This window comes from Zonotrichia albicollis, chromosome 1 (genome assembly GCF_047830755.1).
Source record: "Zonotrichia albicollis isolate bZonAlb1 chromosome 1, bZonAlb1.hap1, whole genome shotgun sequence".
Taxonomy (NCBI): Eukaryota; Metazoa; Chordata; class Aves; order Passeriformes; family Passerellidae; genus Zonotrichia; species Zonotrichia albicollis.
This window is the reverse complement of record NC_133819.1, coordinates 147,556,997-147,576,246: the sequence shown is the minus strand read 5'-3', so window position 1 is coordinate 147,576,246 and position 19,250 is coordinate 147,556,997. Positions and strand designations below refer to the sequence as shown.

Here is a 19,250-nt window from a genome sequence, read left to right as displayed (position 1 = left end):
AAAAAATATTTTGACAATCTCTTTTGGTGTACAGCTGCATTCAGATTCTTTGCATAAGAGAACAGATGTAAAGGACTTTTTCTTTAGGAAAAAGATCATTGATATGTACTAAAGTTACTCTTCTTAGTCTGTTTCAGGACATATAACATGATCTTCTTAGGCATAGGTGGATTTGTAAATATATTTTCAGTAGTGAAGGGTCTGTAGGCAAGCTCTCATCAAAGACAAAAGGGACAGGATTCAAACAGTGTGTTTTGTCCTGAAAGAAAATTGGTTATTTTTTTTGAATTTTCACTGACAATTGTTCAGGAATTACTTTCTTCATGTCTAATTTGATTTTCAGGCAAGTTGTTTTGGTACCAGGTGCACTATGACATGCATGTCCGAACGCACACTCGAGAACATTTATATTACTGCTCCCAGTGCAATTATTCTTCCATCACCAAGAACTGCCTTAAGCGTCACGTCATCCAGAAACACAGCAATATTTTGCTGAAATGTCCCACAGAAAATTGTGACTACTCCACTCCAGATAAATACAAGCTCCAGGCACACCTGAAAGTTCATTCAGATCTGGTGAGTAGCAAACCAAATGTGTGTGTGTGTGCGTCCGAATTCAGTGTCTTCTTCAGCGTTTGTAATTCTGTGGCAATACTTGAAGACATAGTTCAGGGTTCTAACCTGTGTGTTCTCTGCACACTTCTGGGAATACCTGACTTTGAGTAACTGGATATTTGGATCTTCTCAGAGCTGTTTTCAGGGGATTATGTCTGTATCCATTTTCTCTCTTTGGTTTTCTCAGTATTTTCAGATCCTTTGAGTGAGTAGAATAAAGTTGGTACTCTAGTTACATTACTTCATTCTGTGAACCTGAATTCCCTGCCTTCATAAATAAATTACTTGTGTAAAATGGGAATATGTTCTTCCTAATTACTACAGACAAAAGATATTTAAGTTGTTAAAAAGGATTTTTTTCTTAGTATCTCCACCTAGTTGCAGTTGAACTTCTAACATTTTCTGTTGTATTGACAAACACAGAGAGATCTCATTTTAAAGGTTCCTGTCTTGTTCAGAAAGCCCTCAGAGTGCCATGTGCTGAAACCAGACCTTGGTAGGCTGTTGGTCAGTATTTCCAACAGCTGGATTTACTTTAAAGGTATTTGGAACAGAGCAACACTTCACCTACTCTTCTTAAGCAGCTACTTCTGAAGAACTTTAAAACCAAACAGAAGAGATAACACAAAAAGGAAAAATTTCCCCCCTTGTGTCCTCCCCTTCTGTAAATATTTGAAATGGAATCTGAATTTGTTGTGAAAGGTGCAGAAAATCCACAAAATAGACATTCTTTTTGGATTTTTTTGAATTCATGTTGTTTACAATGCCTATGTGATAGCAAAAATCTGTGCAACTGATTCTTAAGAACACTTAAGAAAAAAGAGTCTACAATTAGTTCTCCTTAAATCCTTCCATAAGTACCTGGTCTTCAAGTGTGATGAATGTCCAGCAGCTCCCACCAGGAACAGCATTTTCATAATTCTAAATAGAACTGAGAAAATGGATTTCATAATTAAAAGCATTGTGATGGCACAGTCTTTCAGAAGCATGCTTACTGATGCTTACTGTCAAATATATTCATTTAAATGGATTGAAAAATTCATGTATTAGAATTTACTTAGTAACTGAATTTGGCAATTCTCACATTGATCTTTGTGCCCACTGCTTGGTATATTTACTACATGCATATCTCAGTGAAAAGGACCACTTCTTCAAATGTATATCTATGCACAGTTAAATGTGGAAATCTACTTTAATTTTCATTTGAAAAATCAATTCTTAATAAATATTAAAATTTAACTTCTGTGGAGGCAGAAGATATTGAAATCTCAGTTCAGTTCCTTGTGTGGATGTGTATCCTGCATCACCTCCTTGCTGGCTGCATTTCAGCTGGATCCCTGCATTATTTTTAGAAGACAAATGGTGGGTATTGAAAAGCAGCTTTCCCTTCATCCTTGTATATATCACTGTACAGCCACCCACCTTGCTCTGTGTGCAGCACTCAAGTCTTGCACTGAATTTGGGGTTGGTTATTCCCTGGCAGATGATGATGGGGAGTGTGAATGTGATGCCTCTTGCCTTCTGTGTTTGCTACATATTTTTGTTACAGGGAAGATTTTTACTTTTGAAGCCTGGGCACTGAGGTGTGGCTTGATTCAAATCCAAAACTTTGTATATATTCTCTGATTTTCAGTACTCATCTTTTGCTCCTAGGGCTTTTATTGTAGATTTTTGATGTCTATTGGCATTTATTGAGCTCCTCCAAAGTTCAAACTGTGACATGACCAATCACTTCAGTGTCATGGGACCTAGGAAAGAGCTGGGCACTTTCAAATTGCTTTAGTACAGTCTATATTATGAATGAGCTCATAGTAACATTGAAGAGCAGGGTGTTGAATTAAACAGTGCTGAAGTAGGTACCTGAGTTTGTTTACAACCCCCAGTGGTTTTTGCCATGCTCACTGTGCTGAGCAGATAAACATCACAGAGAGGTTTGTCTCTGAACATATTTTAAGTCTATGTATGTAATTGATACTGCAACATTATCACCTCTATAAAACTGCACTTCAGACCCAGAACCACCACCCATTATTAGGTGCCTGCACCTACTTTGATGCACATTTTGGAATGTAAATCATTCTTGTCTTTGGAAGGATGCTTAGAAATTCCATGATGACCTTTCATGTAATGGTGTACCTGTTGGTAGGATGTGAGATTCTCAAGCTCTGGTTGCTTATTTGCCCTTCCTGAGGACAGTAAATTTGCACATGGTCACTGTCCGGTTTTCAGCTGTTTGAAGGGCCTGGAAAGGCCCGGGGTGGCCTTGGGGCAGCCCGCGTATCAAAGGACGAGAAGAGGCTTCAGTTCTTCTTTCGGTCTCTGTGTTTATTAATTGTTTATCTAAAAGATTTTCTTTCGGCCTGACAGAGGTCTGCTCAGCAGCCAGCCATGAGCACACTCCCTGCCCTCCGGGGCGGTCACCTATCTTTATACCCAAAGTTGCGTGTACAATATTTATCATTTTTCCCCAATACCTTTCACCCTTATTGCCCGGTGCACTTTTAGTAATGACCAATCCCAAAGTGCCACCATCACCACAGAAGATGGAGGAGAAGAAGAAGAAGAAGAAGAAGAAGGACAGGACACGCCCCAATTCCTCCATCTTACTTCTCTAAACTCCCCTGTACAGAAATCCTAAACCCTGTGTCTCACCCTCTAATTAACTAATCCCTTCACCATTCACCCCGGTGAAATCCTCCTATCCTCATACAGGTGTCGTCTCCTGTGTAGGATCAAAGTCCAGCCACCAGACACTTCTGGCAACATTCCAGGACTCCCGAGCCCCCCAAGGGTGGTCTCGGTGACTCGGCACCTCAGCCCTGAGGTGCTGAGATCCCACAGGTCACAGGTCTGGCTGTGGAGCAGTGCTGCTGAGCAGTCAATGCAAGGTACTGCAAAGGGAAGCAGTTAACAAAAACATCTCTGGTCTAATGATCAGGCACACTGTTGGAAAGCAGCTTTTGCTCTTAGTCCTCACTTCCATAATGAATGTCAGCTTGGCATTTGTTTTTACTAAAGTTATTTCACCAAAAAATGCTTAAGTACTGTATGCAGGTGCTTGTCATTTTGTGAGCTGAGTTCTACTTCTTGCCAGACTTCAGAAAAATCTGTCTAAACATCTGCATGTCTTTCTGTAGCCTCCTGCACATGTGTGCACAGCTGTCTCCTGGGTACATCACATCCTTTAGATGAGTTGCATTTTAATGGGACATCAGTTTAATGCAGGAATCTTATGGGAAATTTTTTATTTGAACATCATGACAACTGTGGTGAAGATTTCTGGAAGTCTTCACTCCTCAGAAGTGTAACTTGGAGGTCTAATTCTGATCCCATGGGTGTTAGAAATTAAATTTCTGTTGATCTGGGTAGATATGGGAGCAGGCTTTGGTCCTCTCTTCCTCTACAAAATCACGCAATCAAATGTTGTGTTAATTGAGTTGTGGGAACGTTTCCTGGAAATATTTTGTGAGTGCCAATATTTAGTAGAGGATTTTAATTTTTATTTTTGTGACTGTATACTTGTATACCTACCCCTTGAATTATCTTGAAACACATGCCTCAGAGAAATAAAATTCTCTTCAGAGCACCATAAATGGGTAATGCAATATAGCTGATGCTTTCTTAGCACAATTTTAATTAATTTATATAAAGAGAAATGTATTGTGATTATTATGCAAGTGGCCTTATTTAATAAAGAAATAGTATAAACAAGAAAATTTGTGATAGTATTAGGCTAATCTATTTTCACTAGTTTAAGAATACTTACATACCTAATTAAATTCCTGTTTTATGGAATGTAAGCAACACTTTCAGTCGAAAACCTACCTTTTTTTAGGAATTATTTTAAGTTTCTTATATTTTCTCAAATTGGTTAATAGAGTGTTGAGCAAATATTATGCAGTGATTTCCTTTGAAATTTAAACAGCTGATTGGAGTTTGCAGCTGGTCTCTTACAAAGGTAGATGCAGTTCTCTCCATGCTTTGCTTCTTTCAAAAAAGCCTTCAAAGGCATTTAAAAGGCAGGTATTCCTTTAAAGCATAGGAAAAATAACTTTCATTCTTACCAGAGGAGAACCTGCATGCTGAGAATGTGATTCAGGTATTTCTGCAACCTCAGCTTTCAAAGAGTTTCTGTCATCACCTATGGCCAGGGCACCTGGAGAACTGGAGCTGTGGAACAGGGGAGCTTCTCTGGGGCTCTGTGTTGTGGTCTGGATGCTCTGAAATATTTCATTTGCAGCAGGGGATCTTTAAAGGCTGTTTTGAGACTGATGGGATTGCACTGAAGGACTCACACAAGCTCTTAGGGCAGCAGCAGAAGAACATTTAAGCATTCCAAGCTGACAGCATCAGCTGCAGTACTCTGGCACTGGCCTGGGTACCCAGCAGGGAAAGGTTTGGGTTCCTCTGTGAGGAACTGGAGCCACACTTTGAGGGGACTCAGTGCTCCTAGGCATGCTCTGTTACACTACAAATGATAACCCTTTTGAAGATCACTTCTGCAGAACTTGGTGCAGATAACTTTCTAACAGCTTGAAAAAAGCTGTTGGCATTATTTCATTATTGAAGAATTTTGTTACCATCAATCATCTTGTGGAAAGATGAGTTCTCAGCACCCATCCATTTATGTTGCTCTGTAGGTCTTGATGCATTTACTGATTATTTTGGTTTTTCCTTTAAGACATAGGCTTATAGCCTTGCCTTCCTCAAGAATATTAATAAGAATGTGAAGTTGTCACAGTTAACAGCACTTCAGCTGAAGTAGAATGTGTGTGTAGTGGAGTGTTGAATTTTTATTCTCTTTTTTAACATTTTTCTCAATGTTCTGGCCACACTGAGAAATGCTTAATTCAATGAGTATTAAAGACCAGCAACACCCAACTGCACATTAAAAGTACACTATTTTTTCCCTTTATTTAAATGTATATTTTGAAATCAGATATATAGCAAGTTTGAGGAACAGACTGAGATCTGTCAACACATTTCAGCTCAAGAGCCCCTAAATGATTTTGTGCTGTTTTTCTTATATGTGCCAAATTATGAATGTGATCATGCAACTACATCTTTGAAATGGTGCAAACATTTCTATGGAGTTTTGTTATGATTAATCTGCCGATCTTTATTTCAGGTGGAAATCCAAAATCATCACTAGCAGATTTAGGTTATATCATTTCAGAGACCCTAATTCCACACACTAACAGCTCTTTTTCAAGGTTTTGTCAACTTTGTAGGCTCCTTGAATCACTTCCAAAACTCAGCTAGTATTCTCTGATGTTCCTATTTTTCCCTTAAGATTCTTAGGGCTTAAAATTCTGACAGCCCCAACTGCATCATAGCAAGGTACAGCTATGGGTGGTAAAACTTGTGTAGCTGCCGTCCCCAGTCCCTGATTTTCTCACTGGAGCAAAAGACTTTCAGCTCAGGCAGAATTCTCCTTGTGCCACTGCCACATTAAGGGCAGTGAGAGCTCCATATCCTACAGCTGTGGGAGTATTTATTGATATTTCAGCCCAAGTGTTCTGGGGCTACTGCTAGTTTTAACTTGTAGGTACTTCAGGGATTTGTTTCTCAGAGGTACATGAGACTGACTGCCCCTGCTGCATCAGAGTCCAAAACCTGTCTACCATGAAAACCCATCAATTGTTGCTTTCCTTTCAAGAGAGGTGTCCATGTACAGCTGTACCACTGCAGCATCTGGGCAATAATGACCTCCTTGTAGAGTCCTCCTTGCTATCAGAGATGCTCTTTGGTCAAAGGTCAGAAACTGGTAGAGTCCAGGACCCTTACCCTCCTGTGATCTCCAGATTTCTCCTTCATAACACAGGGGTCTGTTCCATTTTGATCAATAATTTCCTTCCACACTCTTCAGGAAATATTTCTGTCCTGGAATAAGTAGTGCAGTGTCTGTTCTGTGGCTTCAGCTCACCTTTTCAGAGATCTCTGGTGGGTGGGCAGCTGCACCTCTCCAACCAAGTACTGTGTTACCTGGGCACCTGCCCAGCTGTCAGGACTAACTAGATTCCCTCCGTCTGTGGTTTTGATAATCCACTCATAAATTAATCTACTCAGTGCAGAGGTGACTATGACCCACTCATTGGATTGAGCATCCAGTGCCAGCAGGTACTTCTGGAAGCATCAATCTCTCCAACTTACATTGTGACTGTCAAGGTTTAAATTAAAGTGTAATGGAGAAAATTCTATATTTTTAGAAGTTAGATGCATTTGTAAAAACAGGAAAATTGCAATTATACTAAAATTACATATAAAAACAGATGACATCAAAACTCTCCAGTTGAACTTGACTGATAGTGTTAAATCTGTTATAACATCAGTGACACTGAGAAAATCCGCAGTAGTCTTTAAATCAAAATAATAGAATACGACTTTATTGGTAATACATAAAATGCTGAATATTTATAAAGTAGTTAAAAATTTAGACACTGAATAAGTAATGGCATCTGTCATTGTTAACTCTGCTACTCAATTTCAGGCAATTTTATAAATCCACAGAGTGGTGGTTGTCTTCAGAAGGGTAAGATCTGATCCTGGTATAAGAAGGGTGGACTTGTGAAAAAAAAGAAGAAAAAACCCTAAATATTACTGCTTACATCAAATACATTTTCTTCTGTTATGTGACTTGATCTTTCAACTCCTGATTTTCTACAGAGTCAGTCAGAAGATAATGCTTACATTTATTGTGCATATTCTCATCTGCTGTAACTTGGAGCCCAGTATTCATGAGGATTAATGATGTGCTTAGAGTCTTTTAATATTTCTCCTTCACTTATTTCACTATAAATACATTCATTTTTTCCTTAAAAACCGAACCTTGAATTATAACTTTGTTGAGAACCATGTATTACTGAATAATGACTATAGTGATTATACCAGTAGACTGAAAATGCAATCTCTTTCTTTCTCATTTAAGGATAAAAAGAGTTATTCCTGTCCTGTGTGTGAGAAGACATTTTCTGAAGATCGACTTATAAAATCTCACATCAAGACAAATCACCCTGGTAAGAAAAAAAAATCAAGGGAGATTTCTCAGTCTATTGCAATAAATGGATAAGGGTTTAGAATGAGCAGTGTAATGTGATTATATTTCTAAGAAGGAGAAGAGTCTATTTCTAATTCAACTAGTTTAGAGTAAGAATTGTGTTGGTTTTGCAGATGTTAGAATTTAGAGTGAAAAGTGTTCCTGTTTGAGTGTGTTGTGGAATATGTCAGGTAATTGTGCTGAGAAATCTGTCTTCATCTGGCAAAGGGTGAATTCAAATTAAGCACTGGAAAGTTTGGGATCAGGCACATAGACATCCTGTAGCAGCCCAGGAGATGTGAAATTCCCACTGGCCCTACATGAACTGACAGGAATGTGTTCAGGGCTCATGAGTTGTCTGTAGGTGCCTGATGGGAATGCAGAGCTGGCCCTGTGCATGCCCAGGTCCTGGGGCTGGGCTGGAGCCCCAGGGCCAGCTGGGGTCTGCAGCAGGGCTCCTGCTAGAACCAGCTGGGATCTGGTATGGCCAGTAGAAATGGAGCTGGCAAGTTCCATTACTGGAATCAGTAATGGGTCTGGATCCAGCAAACTGCCCCAAACTCTGTTTACACCTTGCATTCTGGTGCCCTGATTTATCAGTGCAAGTACAAGATAACATGAATGTGGTGAGTCAATGTGCTGTGCCTGAGTAAATAATTCTTTCCCAGATCTTGGGAATTTGATGCCAAAATGTGGGGACTGATTTAAACTCACTGATGTGAACTCAGCAATCACACTGGTGTGTCCCTAATTTCCTGCTTCTCAGGATCTGTGTTATGTTGGATAGAAAGTCCTGCTGCTACTGCAGAGGAGGGAGAGGTGACACTTTCTTTAATTCATAAGGGCTCCTTATCACCTGACATAATTGGATACAAAGAAGGAAAACACTGGTCATGCTCAGACTGAATCTAAGGGGAAAAAAACCAACTAAAGTGATGTAACTTTCCTTGTCTTTCTTGTCAGATGTACAGCATAATAGGTAAAGCAGTAGTTTATCTTCCTACTGCCACTAGATAGTGCTAGACCCGTGTTTTAAACAATTTCCTTCACTTTAATTTCCTCCTTAACTCCCACTTCAGCTCTTTAGTTACTAAACCTCTTTATTTGCAGAGCACTCCAGAGCAATGTGGTTGGAGGGCTTGTCGTACGTCAGAAGACATGTCTAATGCAGGAAATTGAGATGAGAAAAGGCTTCTGAACTATACTGTAGTCAGGAGGTATAACTCCAGTAAGCACAGAAATTGAATCTCAAGAACTGGGCCTTTAAAGCCTTTGTGCTGCCTCAGGCAGGGAGCATAGGAGATATTCCTGAATAGCAGGATCTGAGAACTGGCAGGACAATGATGTTCTGTGCCCTTACATGTGGTCATTAGCCTGTTCTTGTCCACTGACTGCTGAATGATCACTGTGTGCTGTGTCTGAGGTCCAGAAATACCAGTTAACTCTGGAGCCCTGAAGTACTAAACTTGTGGATTTATAAATACTCCTGAACAATTCATTTGGTATCTGAATCTCTCTAAAAAAAGTATAATGTAATTTTATTTTTTTAATTCAAGTGGGTCTTTTAAACTCTTACAATAGAAGTAAGGTTCAGAAAGAAAATCTGCACTATGATTTTGTGTTTTCATTTTTCATTCTTGTATCATGGGGGAATAGAGCTTAAAGGCAGAATAGCAGATTTATTAGATGTATCTCTGGCACTAAAGAAATACTCCATCTAAGATATGCCCATGCAACAGTTATGCAACAAGCCTGTTTTAATATATGGAGGAGAATTAATGCACAAATATTTTTTATTTCTGTGAATTTTCTCCTTGTAATCAGGAAGAAATCCTTCATTTGTACAGCACACTTAATTACAAGCCATATAAATGTGAGGGGTCTGATGGTATAAGCTTTTAAATACTGCAGTGGCATGAATGCAGTTGTTTTCAAAAACATAAATTAAAATTAATGAAGATCAAAGGAAAGATGAGTACTGTTTAAGATGAATTGAATTTTAAAGTGACATATCAAAAATTAATTTAAACTGAAGTACTTTCATATTTATCATTAAAATATTCTAGAACTCCCCCTCTTCTTCCTTTCTTGGTATCATTCTGCATGCCCTGTTCCCTTGTCTCTTCTGTCTCATCAAGTAGAAAGTATGAAATCAAAAAGTAGTCTTTCCTATTATGTATTTGCAGAGGAGTTGAATTTTGGTCCCATGAAGGCAGTGAGACAAAAATCTCCGTAGACTTTGGCAGAGCAGTATTTCAAACCAAAGGGATAAGAGAGCTTGGCTTTATTGCCCAATGATTTTTGTACTCAGCAGTGAAGAAAGAGTCTTGGGTTCTGGTCCCAGTTCTCAGAATTATCTACCTTTCATCCACTGTCTGATTTAATATATTTCTTAATAGTTCTGAGGCATGAGAGGCATCAGCTTCCATAGCTCCCCACTGAGCAGACATCCTAGCCTGCAGTCATGAGTGAAGGATCTAAGCCATGAAAGGCAGAATGAGGGTTCACACTTATGACTGTATTTTTCTTTTTTTTTTTTTTGGTACCTTAGAACTTATCTCTGCTCAGTTCATGGGCTTTTATAGTTACCTTTTGAGGTTATTTTCCCTGTGCATATGAGTTCAGGCAGGATTTTTGTGATTCCATTCTGGGACCGATCATCAGGAGACAAGGTGATTTTTGGTAAAAATTGAAGTTTAGACAGGAACTTTCAAGTTTATAACATTTGGGGCATAATATGTCACCAGCTTTCATGTCTTAAGGTTTAGATTTCATGAGTGTTGTACTTTCATTAAGTCAAGAGATAGCATTTCATTCATCTGACGTGCATTGAGCAATTTGATTTATTTTTAAAAGCATCTGGCAATGTTTTCATTATGTGTCTGGGCCACTTTAATTTAAACTTCATTATTTTGAACTTTTTCACTGTGACAACCAAAACATTATCTCATATGAAGGAAATACACAGAACTGAGTGTGTCTAGCTTGAATAAAAAAAGACCAGGAGAGGAATCTTAATTGCTGTCTTCAGCAATCTAATTAAAAAGAAGACAGAGGGAGATTTTTCTTGGAGCTGTACAGTGAAGGGATGTCAGTTGAAACAAGAAGATTTTGACTAGACCTAGCAAAACAGTTTTGACTGTAAACATGGTTAAAGACTGCAGTGGGCCAAGAGAGGCTGTAGAATCTGCATCCTTGGATATGTTCAGGACAGGACTGGATATGACCCTAGGCAACTGGATGTAACTTTGAAAATGGAACTGTAAAGTTGGCTCTGCTTGGAGTAGGTGACCTTAGAAGTCCCTTCCAGTCACATTTATTCCATGAGTCTGGTTTTCCCTTTAAAGTGCCTGATTATCAGAGTTCTGACCATTGTAGCTGTGGCTGAAGTGAACTGTCTTCAGATCCTTGACATCTGGAAATCTGAGGTGAAATTGTGAATAAAGTTTTTGAAAATATTGAAGAAAAAATTGCCAATTTAGCTTATGGGGAAGGGTCACAGTGATAAAATGATCTTTTGTGCCAGTGGCCCAACCAAGCTTTTTTATATTTAAAATATTTATTTTTTTTTAAACAGGCAGCAGTGAGGACAGTGAGTTCACAGATCAGGAAAGGACAGAGCATCCTAGAAGGCCTGAAGGAAAAAAAGGTCCTTGTGCTCTTTGCTCAAGTCAGTTTTGAGTGGCAGTAGGGGAAATACAACTTTTAAAAGTTGGACCGAATCAGGATCTAGCTCTTCAGTATTACTTACAAAATAAATTGCCTCATGTCTTTCTGGTTCTTACTACATTTTGCATTTCTCTCAGAGGTTTCAATGACTACTATTTCTGAGATTCTTGGCAGAAGAGTTCAGCTGAAAGGACTCATTGGAAAACGAGCTGTGAAATGTCCCCACTGTGATTTTTATTTTATGAAGAATGGATCAGACCTTCAACGTCATATTTGGGCTCATGAAGGTAAAACTCTGCTTTTAAGCTTTTGGGCATATAATGAGTCTCATGTTCCACTGAAGCTTTGCTGACATAAAAAAAAAAATAGATTCAAGTTTATTTCTATACTTGAATGCAAAACTTTAAGCTACATTGAAGGTTAATTAATTAGTTAAATGGATTCTGGATCACACACAGAATTTCACACTCAGAATATTAACAGACAGTTTAAATGTTTTATAAAAATTACTAAAATTCTAATGCAATTTTTTCCAGAACACATTCATAAACATCTATAAAGAATTCTCTGTGAGTAAGGAGAAGTGAATTAAATACATGCTCAGTATTTTCAAACAAATAATTTTCTGTATCTTCTTATGAGTCTCTGCTGCTCCTTTTACATTTGTCCAAAAATCCTTGGTCTGGAAATCTCTTAGTAAACCAATTGAAATCCAGTTGCTTTGATGTATACATAAAATTCTGTGAATATTTTAATTAAATCCTGCAGAGCATGGCAGCTAGCTGCCATTGACACAGACAGTGATCAAATCCCCTAAGATAATGCTCATCACATTTATGACATTTTTAGGGAGAAATTCCAGTAATAAGGCAACATATGGGTTAAAAATGCCTTGAATTTCAAATCTTTAGACAGTAAAATCTTGTGTCTACTCAGTCTGTGTATTTTTATAAGAGGTTGAAGACAGCTTACACGGTCTTTTGTCCCATTAGTAATCTGTGGAACAGATTGCCTGTGTTTTTAGGTTCTTCAGCCATCCCTCTGCATGAAGGGGATAATGGGATTTGGTGCTCTCAAACTGGTATCTTGTTTCCAAAGTGTTCCCATGTAGATAGTTCAGTATGTTTGTTTGAATGCTCTAACTCTGAGCTTTCCCACCTGTGTAACAGAGCAGGGCTCCTCTCCAGTGGCCTTTCCTCCTTTAAGAAGTTTAGGTAAGGCAGAATGTAGGTTAGAGAAATTCCTTGTGTATTCCACAGACAAAGTTCTTTTATTCTGACTGGAACTGGGAACCCATGCCATCAACCTGGCAGGAGGAGGAGGTGAATAGAAATTTCTTCCCAAATCAAAGCATGCAATCAAGTCTGCTTAAAGCAGACTGTAATTCTTCATGCTTGTAAATCTAATTTTAAGGTCATGAGTATCAATCTAAAATGTGCAGAGCCTCATGAAACTGTTGAACTACTCTGCCAATTCAGATTTATTCAGCTTTTCTTTGAAGGATTTACTTTGTTCTTATAGACCTTCTGTTAGATGACCCACTGGGTATTTCTTTGTATGCTTTGGACAATTTGAGGGAAGAGAAGTTTTAAGTGCTTGTATCTGCCTGAACCATTAGCAAATCTGATACTAATTAACCATAAAACACAGCTTGCACATTTAACTTGTGCTTTCATGTTAACTGCCTAATGAAGCAGTCCTCCTTACAACAGGTTTCCTCACTGTTGGCTGTAGTAAACAGAGAATGGGAGTTACCTGAAGACTTCTGGAGGGAGACATGTACACAAACGTGGCATAAACACAGGCAGCCTGGATTTTACTTCTAAATCGAGAGTGGGCTTAGCAAGGCCCAAATATCAGTATTTTCCTGGCTAAACTCAGTACCTGGCTTCAGTCAGGCAATATTCAATTGTGAAAGAACTCCTCTTTTCTCTTAGCAAGTTAAGTGATGCTGTAATGAGCACAGCATCATTTACACAGAAGCTGTAAATGAAATTTCTTATTTGTAGGCATCCAAATTCTGAAGTGTTTCTCTTTGTCCATGTTGCTCACATGATCTGAAATTTCTTTCAAGCAAATGTCCAGCCTGGAAAGGCACAGCCTGGTTGTTTCAGAGTATATTTATTTCATTTTTAGGTGTAAAACCCTTCAAATGTTCCCTCTGTGAGTACGCCACTCGTAGCAAGAGCAACTTGAAAGCTCACATGAATCGTCACAGCACAGAGAAAACCCATCTTTGTGACATGTGTGGGAAAAAGTTCAAATCAAAAGGCACTTTGAAGAGCCATAAACTTCTTCATACTGCTGATGGTAAGAGCATTAAATCTACTATCTATTTATTAAATCTATTTTAGGACAATAAATATTGGCTGTACCACAGGCCTTATTAACAAATGCTTTTCAGTTGAACACTTCAGTGTGATTTGCAGATTTTTTTTATTCCCAGGAGACACCATTTGGGAAATAATTCAAAACTTTGTGAAATTAATTTATGTGAAAGACAGCTGCCTCTGAAATATTAGGTTTCTCTGATATTCATATTGGCTTTGTATGCCTTCCTTGTTCCAACAGAGAATTGTTTATTTCGATAAAAATTTGAAATTGCCAGTAGTTCTGTCTCTTGCTGTTAAATCTCTCACTGTTTTATTCTATGAGAATATTATTAGGATATTGGTGTCTAATCAGCCACTGGCATACCTGGGCACTGTCTCACACTCAGCACCTCATTTGCCCTGCAGTTTTATCATTTCTGTGATGATAACTGAAAAAAGCAAGAAGCACATCCAGAAAAGTATCCCATTTTATATCAAAGTTTGGGGCACAACAGTACTTTATTATTCTATGATTATCATACTGAAGTAAATTATTAAGCAGAATAAGTTGTACAGATCTTCATTATGACTTAGTAGCTTGATTTTTGTTACTCATGCAATTGTGTGAAACCTCATTCCACTTTTTATTGACCATTTAATTTAGATTCTTTTGTTTTTCAAATTACATCTTCAGAGAAAGCACACAATGCTCTGTTACATTTTTAGAATATATTTGAAGTTTCTGTGTCAGAGATATTTTTTAATGCTTATGTCTGTGTGTTCAAGTGGAAGAAACAATCCTTTTTACACCAATATGCTACATCTTACAGGAAGATTATAGTTATTGTTTTATTACCAAAGTTATTGCAGAAATGCTGTGTGTTGGTAAACCACTTGTTATTCAAAAAGTACTTTCCAGTATTTTGAAGTAACTTGATCAGTACCAAGTAGGTCTGGCACATGCATCTAAGCTTCATATGTCAGAATCAAGATTTTACTTATTAAATGCAAACTTCAGCTGATTTCTTCCTAGGAGAAGGAGACAAGTTGTTGTATTCGGATGAAAAGAAAATTTCAAGAATCGTCTGTCTACAAGAAAAATAAAAAGGTCTCTTTCTATGGCCCTGTAAAAAAAAAAAAATCCCCTCATGGGGTTTAATTTCAAAACCTTTCTGTTTTGTTTTCACTATCCAGCACAATCAAATAGGGAAATTCAGCAATGAAAGTTGAATTTGCTTTCACCTGTGTTACTTGGATTTCTTGAACAAATCTATGTGTGTATAAGTCATTAATACAATTCATCTGAGGCTGCTTTGAAATTCAGTGTTGTTAAGAACAGCACTATAGTTGAGCAGGATCTAGCCATATCTGGATTGGGTTTAAAAGTGTGAAGCTAGCTTTAACCATTCAAATCCATGTGAGGAACTGTGTTCTTTTATAAGTTACTGCTAGGTCAGGCTGTAACCTTGGCTCTAGAGGCATTGTTATTACCAGGAGCCTTCTTTATCTGGCTTCAAACTCATCATCTTCTGGAATAACTCCAGTGACTTCTAGTGGAAAGTGTCCCAGCCCATCACACGGGTGATGGGGGCTGGAACAAGATGACCTTTAAGGTCCCTTCCAACCCAAACCATTCCATGACTCTGTGTTCCTTTTTGTTAAGACTCCATTTTTGACTGGCACAAATAAATCCAAGACTTAGGCTCTTGTGCCTTGCTTTTCACACTTCCAAAACTGTTCCAGGAAATTCCCAGTACATTTGGAGGGTGAATTTGACCACTGTCTCCAGTGGAAGCAGGATCTCACTGTCTGTGGAGTCTTAAGTAATTTTCCTCACTAAGTCCACCATTTGTCATCAGGAATGTGGTTTGTCAGGGGACATTCAGCATTCTGAGTGACAGTTTCTCTTTGCCCAGTGTCCCTTCCTGTAGTGACAGCACTGCAGAAGTTCTTAGCAGCACACATCTAGGGTTCTTCAGTTATTTCACAAATAAGTGAATTTGAAAGCTGTTTCACTGTTTATGAGTCTTGTCTTCCTGACTTATGAATCCAAGCAATTTTTGTTCAAATATCAGAGCCCTGCAAGGTCAATTTAAGTCATGGAATATAAAGTAGTTTTGTGTCTGATTTATGCTTTTCCAGAAGACAGACTTCTCAAGAGTGACATGATAACAAGCAGTTCTGTAGTCCAGGGTCATTACTGCTTGTGGGTAGAAGTAAACCAGAAAGGCTGATTTTCATTATTTTATTTAGATACCAGAAGGTGCTTCTTAGCTGTGTTTTATAGAAACTTTCACACTTGGTATAAAATGCTTTTACCTTTTTCCTCAGCATCTGGAATCTAAGAAACCCCATCTCTTTGTGATTATACAGAACATTGTCTATTCTACTTCTCCTTTACCTTTTGATTCTTTTACTTTTGGAATAGTTTTTAACATCCTTTTTCCACATCATTCAAATACAATTTGCCAGCTGAGCACATTTAATTCAGGAATGAAGTTCCTTCAGTATTTAATGCACTTTGTAATTTGGCTGCAGGTAGCAGGACTGATAGAATCTTAGAGGCAAAATAAGGAGAAAGAGAGTATGAAACCCAGAGAATAAAAGGAAGGAAATTGTGTTCATTTAAATCATAAGGGAAAAATAGATTAGTGAGAGAGACTGCTTTGAGGGGAAAATGTATCTGAATCATAACAATTCAGTGCTGGAGATAGAAATAACTAAACCCATGTGAACAAGATCAAACGTTGGTGTTTTGAGGGTTTCCAAGTGTGCTTTACAAACAGCAAAGTAGCTGTGCCTACAGTTGTAAATAATGGATTTCCTTCTTCCATTTAGGGTGCACCATAACAATTCTTTTTCTTCTTTCCCAAGTGTCTACCCCAGGAGAATCCAGAGCATTTAATGCTTATAATTTAAAGATTCACTCAAGCCTTTTTTCCTCCCTTATTCTGCTCTTAGCTCTATTTAACCAAAATTTTGCAGAGCAAGTGCCAGACTTCTCTTATTGTTCATTGTTCATTCTTAGCATTTGGGAATTTATCTTAATAAGGAAATAAAATCAGTAGTTTTCTGAACTTAAACAGAAAAAAATTATTCCATTTGCTGTTCCCATTGCAGGAAAGCAGTTTAAATGCACAGTTTGTGACTATACAGCTGCCCAGAAACCACAGCTCCTACGTCATATGGAACAACACGTCTCTTTCAAGGTAAGAAGACATATAAATCATGCTTAAAGTGATTAGGAAATACACAGAACTTTAGATAACAGTAATAAAACTGGCACATTTTCTTGTTTGATGACAATTAACAGTATATAAACATTTAATATTTTGGAAATTTTGACCTTGTATTCAGACTTTTTAGATAGGGTTATTTTATTGGGTTATAGGGTTATAGGTGACCAATTTGTAATTAATAGTTTTACTTGACAAAAATATCTCTATGTTGCAATATGAAACAAATTTATTTGGTTTGATTATCAGTCCTTGAGTGAGTGAATCTAATATGTACCTTAAAAAGTCCTGGGGAGGTATGGAAGCAAATCCCCACTATCACTGTTCATTCAAATTTTTCCCAAATTTGCCAGTCTCTTGGACTACAGATGAGTTCATATACTTGAAGAAAATTGAAGAAAATTAATTTTAAAACACTTACCTTAAAACATTTATCTGAAACATGCATTGGGAAGTGTTTTGAAAATTGTTAATGTTTATATTAAGTATTTAGATTAGAGATACAGTTTATTTTAATAACTGGGAGTATGTTTTTATTTCTAAATTTCACATTGGTTCTCAGCATGATAGTTCTTAATGTAATGTATTGTGAAATGTTATATTCAGTAAATAGGAGGTATACTGATTCGTTTTCCAGAAAAAAACAGTATTTTTTATTTAAGAAAATGTTCATTTTAATGTGAGGCTTTATCTTAACAGTGAGCATATTTCTTTTTGAAAACATGATACTATTTTCATATGTAACATCTTTCATTATCTAACAGATCATTTTACTTCTATAAAGAGGACACTGCAGGCATTCTTAACAAGTAGCACAAAGCAGCAAGGCAAGCAGTCTTTTCAATGATGACTTAAGTTTTGGAAGACAAAACAAGTCATCTAAAGAGATGATACATTTTGAAAAAAACAATTTTTCTGTCTAAAGTGTGTGGTTTTGCTCCACACTTACATTTTAAAAATATTTATTGTAAATGAGAATACATAATTTCCCTTTTTTGATGGCTAAAGTGATGAATGCACTCACAGTGCCGTTCTTGAAATGCAGCTGATTCTGACCTTGGGATCTGCCTACACATAAGTGTGGAAATTCAGGACATCATCAAGAGAACTGAACACTGGGTTAGATCAATCAGGAGTATTTGTTTAGTGGAGTTCAAAACATGTTTGCCTCCTTCTAGGCCAGTTGTTTTCATGCTTATCAGGCTCAGAGAAATGTCACTACTTATGTGACCTAATGATCCTTTAATCCATCATATTTCCCAACTCCATGAATTTGCAATCCTGCTATCCAAGAGCAGGGAACATGACTTGCACAAGGGAGTGCTGCAAGAGCACAGCAGTCTGTCTGCATTTTATTTTCTTTAAAAAATTACAGTTTCAGCAATAGAAAGAGAGTACCCATCTCTGAAATACTGAGTAGCTGAATTTTACAGTACCCTCTGAAGCATAAGGTTAAGGGAGTCTGAACATCACTTTTCTTCCTTATTTTTGCTATTTGGAACCTGAAGGAAGATCATGAGCAATGAGCTTAGGAGAGTGTTCTAATCAATGTACCCTGACTGCAGACATATCCCTGCTTTAAATTCAGCTCCTGGATGAACATTTCTGTACCAACCATTTTCTGCTGAGGAGCTTTAGGTGGGACTGCTGTGCATGAAACATTTTCCATCCTATTCTGAGGTACTTGACTTTTCCCTGAGGACTTCAGCCAACATCTGCATGCTTTTACCAGGACCTAATGCTTGTGTCAAGCTCCCTATGACTGTGACACATCTCAGTCAGGAAGTTATTATCAAAGGTTAACTTTAGGCTCAAATGTTTGTTTTCTTAATTTTTATTTCTTTAGGAATTTGTCTCTCTGTCAGTTGAAGAGAGACGTGTTCTTAAAAAATTAATTAATTCAGTTGCCAAAGTCAGCTCACCAAATGGTCAGAGAAATGCAAATGCCAGGGAAAGGTGAAAGAAATGGGGAAAGGAAAGGAAAGGAAAGGAAAGGAAAGGAAAGGAAAGGAAAGGAAAGGAAAGGAAAGGAAAGGAAAGGAAAGGAAAGGAAAGGAAAGGAAAGGAAAGGAAAGGAAAGGAAAGGAAAGGAAAGGAAAGGAAAGGAAAGGAAAGGAAAGGAAAGGAAAGGAAAGGAAAGGAAAGGAAAGGAAAGGAAAGGAAAGGAAAGGAAAGGAAAGGAAAGGAAAGGGAGAGGAGAGGAGTTAAATTAGATTGGCTGTACAATCATGTTGTACTTTCAGTTATTTTAGTTGTCTTGCTGCTGTTTTTCAGACCAAAGCTCACAGCAGCTAGGTCATTTCATAGTAGAGAGTCTCCACATGGTCAGACCTGTTAACATCAATTATGAAAACATACAATTTACTGAATTACAAAAACTGG

At 37.7% G+C, this 19,250-nt stretch overlaps 1 protein-coding gene across 2 annotated transcripts in view; it reads left to right on the top strand.

The window, feature by feature from the left end:
- ZFAT (zinc finger and AT-hook domain containing) overlaps nucleotides 1-19,250 on the top strand; it is an 87,616-nt gene that overhangs the window by 45,678 nt on the left and 22,688 nt on the right. For both annotated transcript variants that reach the window (XM_074557373.1, XM_074557376.1), the window contains exons 7-11: nucleotides 344-576; nucleotides 7,544-7,631; nucleotides 11,458-11,607; nucleotides 13,457-13,630; nucleotides 16,753-16,841. In XM_074557373.1, coding sequence (XP_074413474.1) covers nucleotides 344-576; nucleotides 7,544-7,631; nucleotides 11,458-11,607; nucleotides 13,457-13,630; nucleotides 16,753-16,841 — 734 coding nt within the window. The remainder of the gene's footprint in view (nucleotides 1-343; nucleotides 577-7,543; nucleotides 7,632-11,457; nucleotides 11,608-13,456; nucleotides 13,631-16,752; nucleotides 16,842-19,250) is intronic.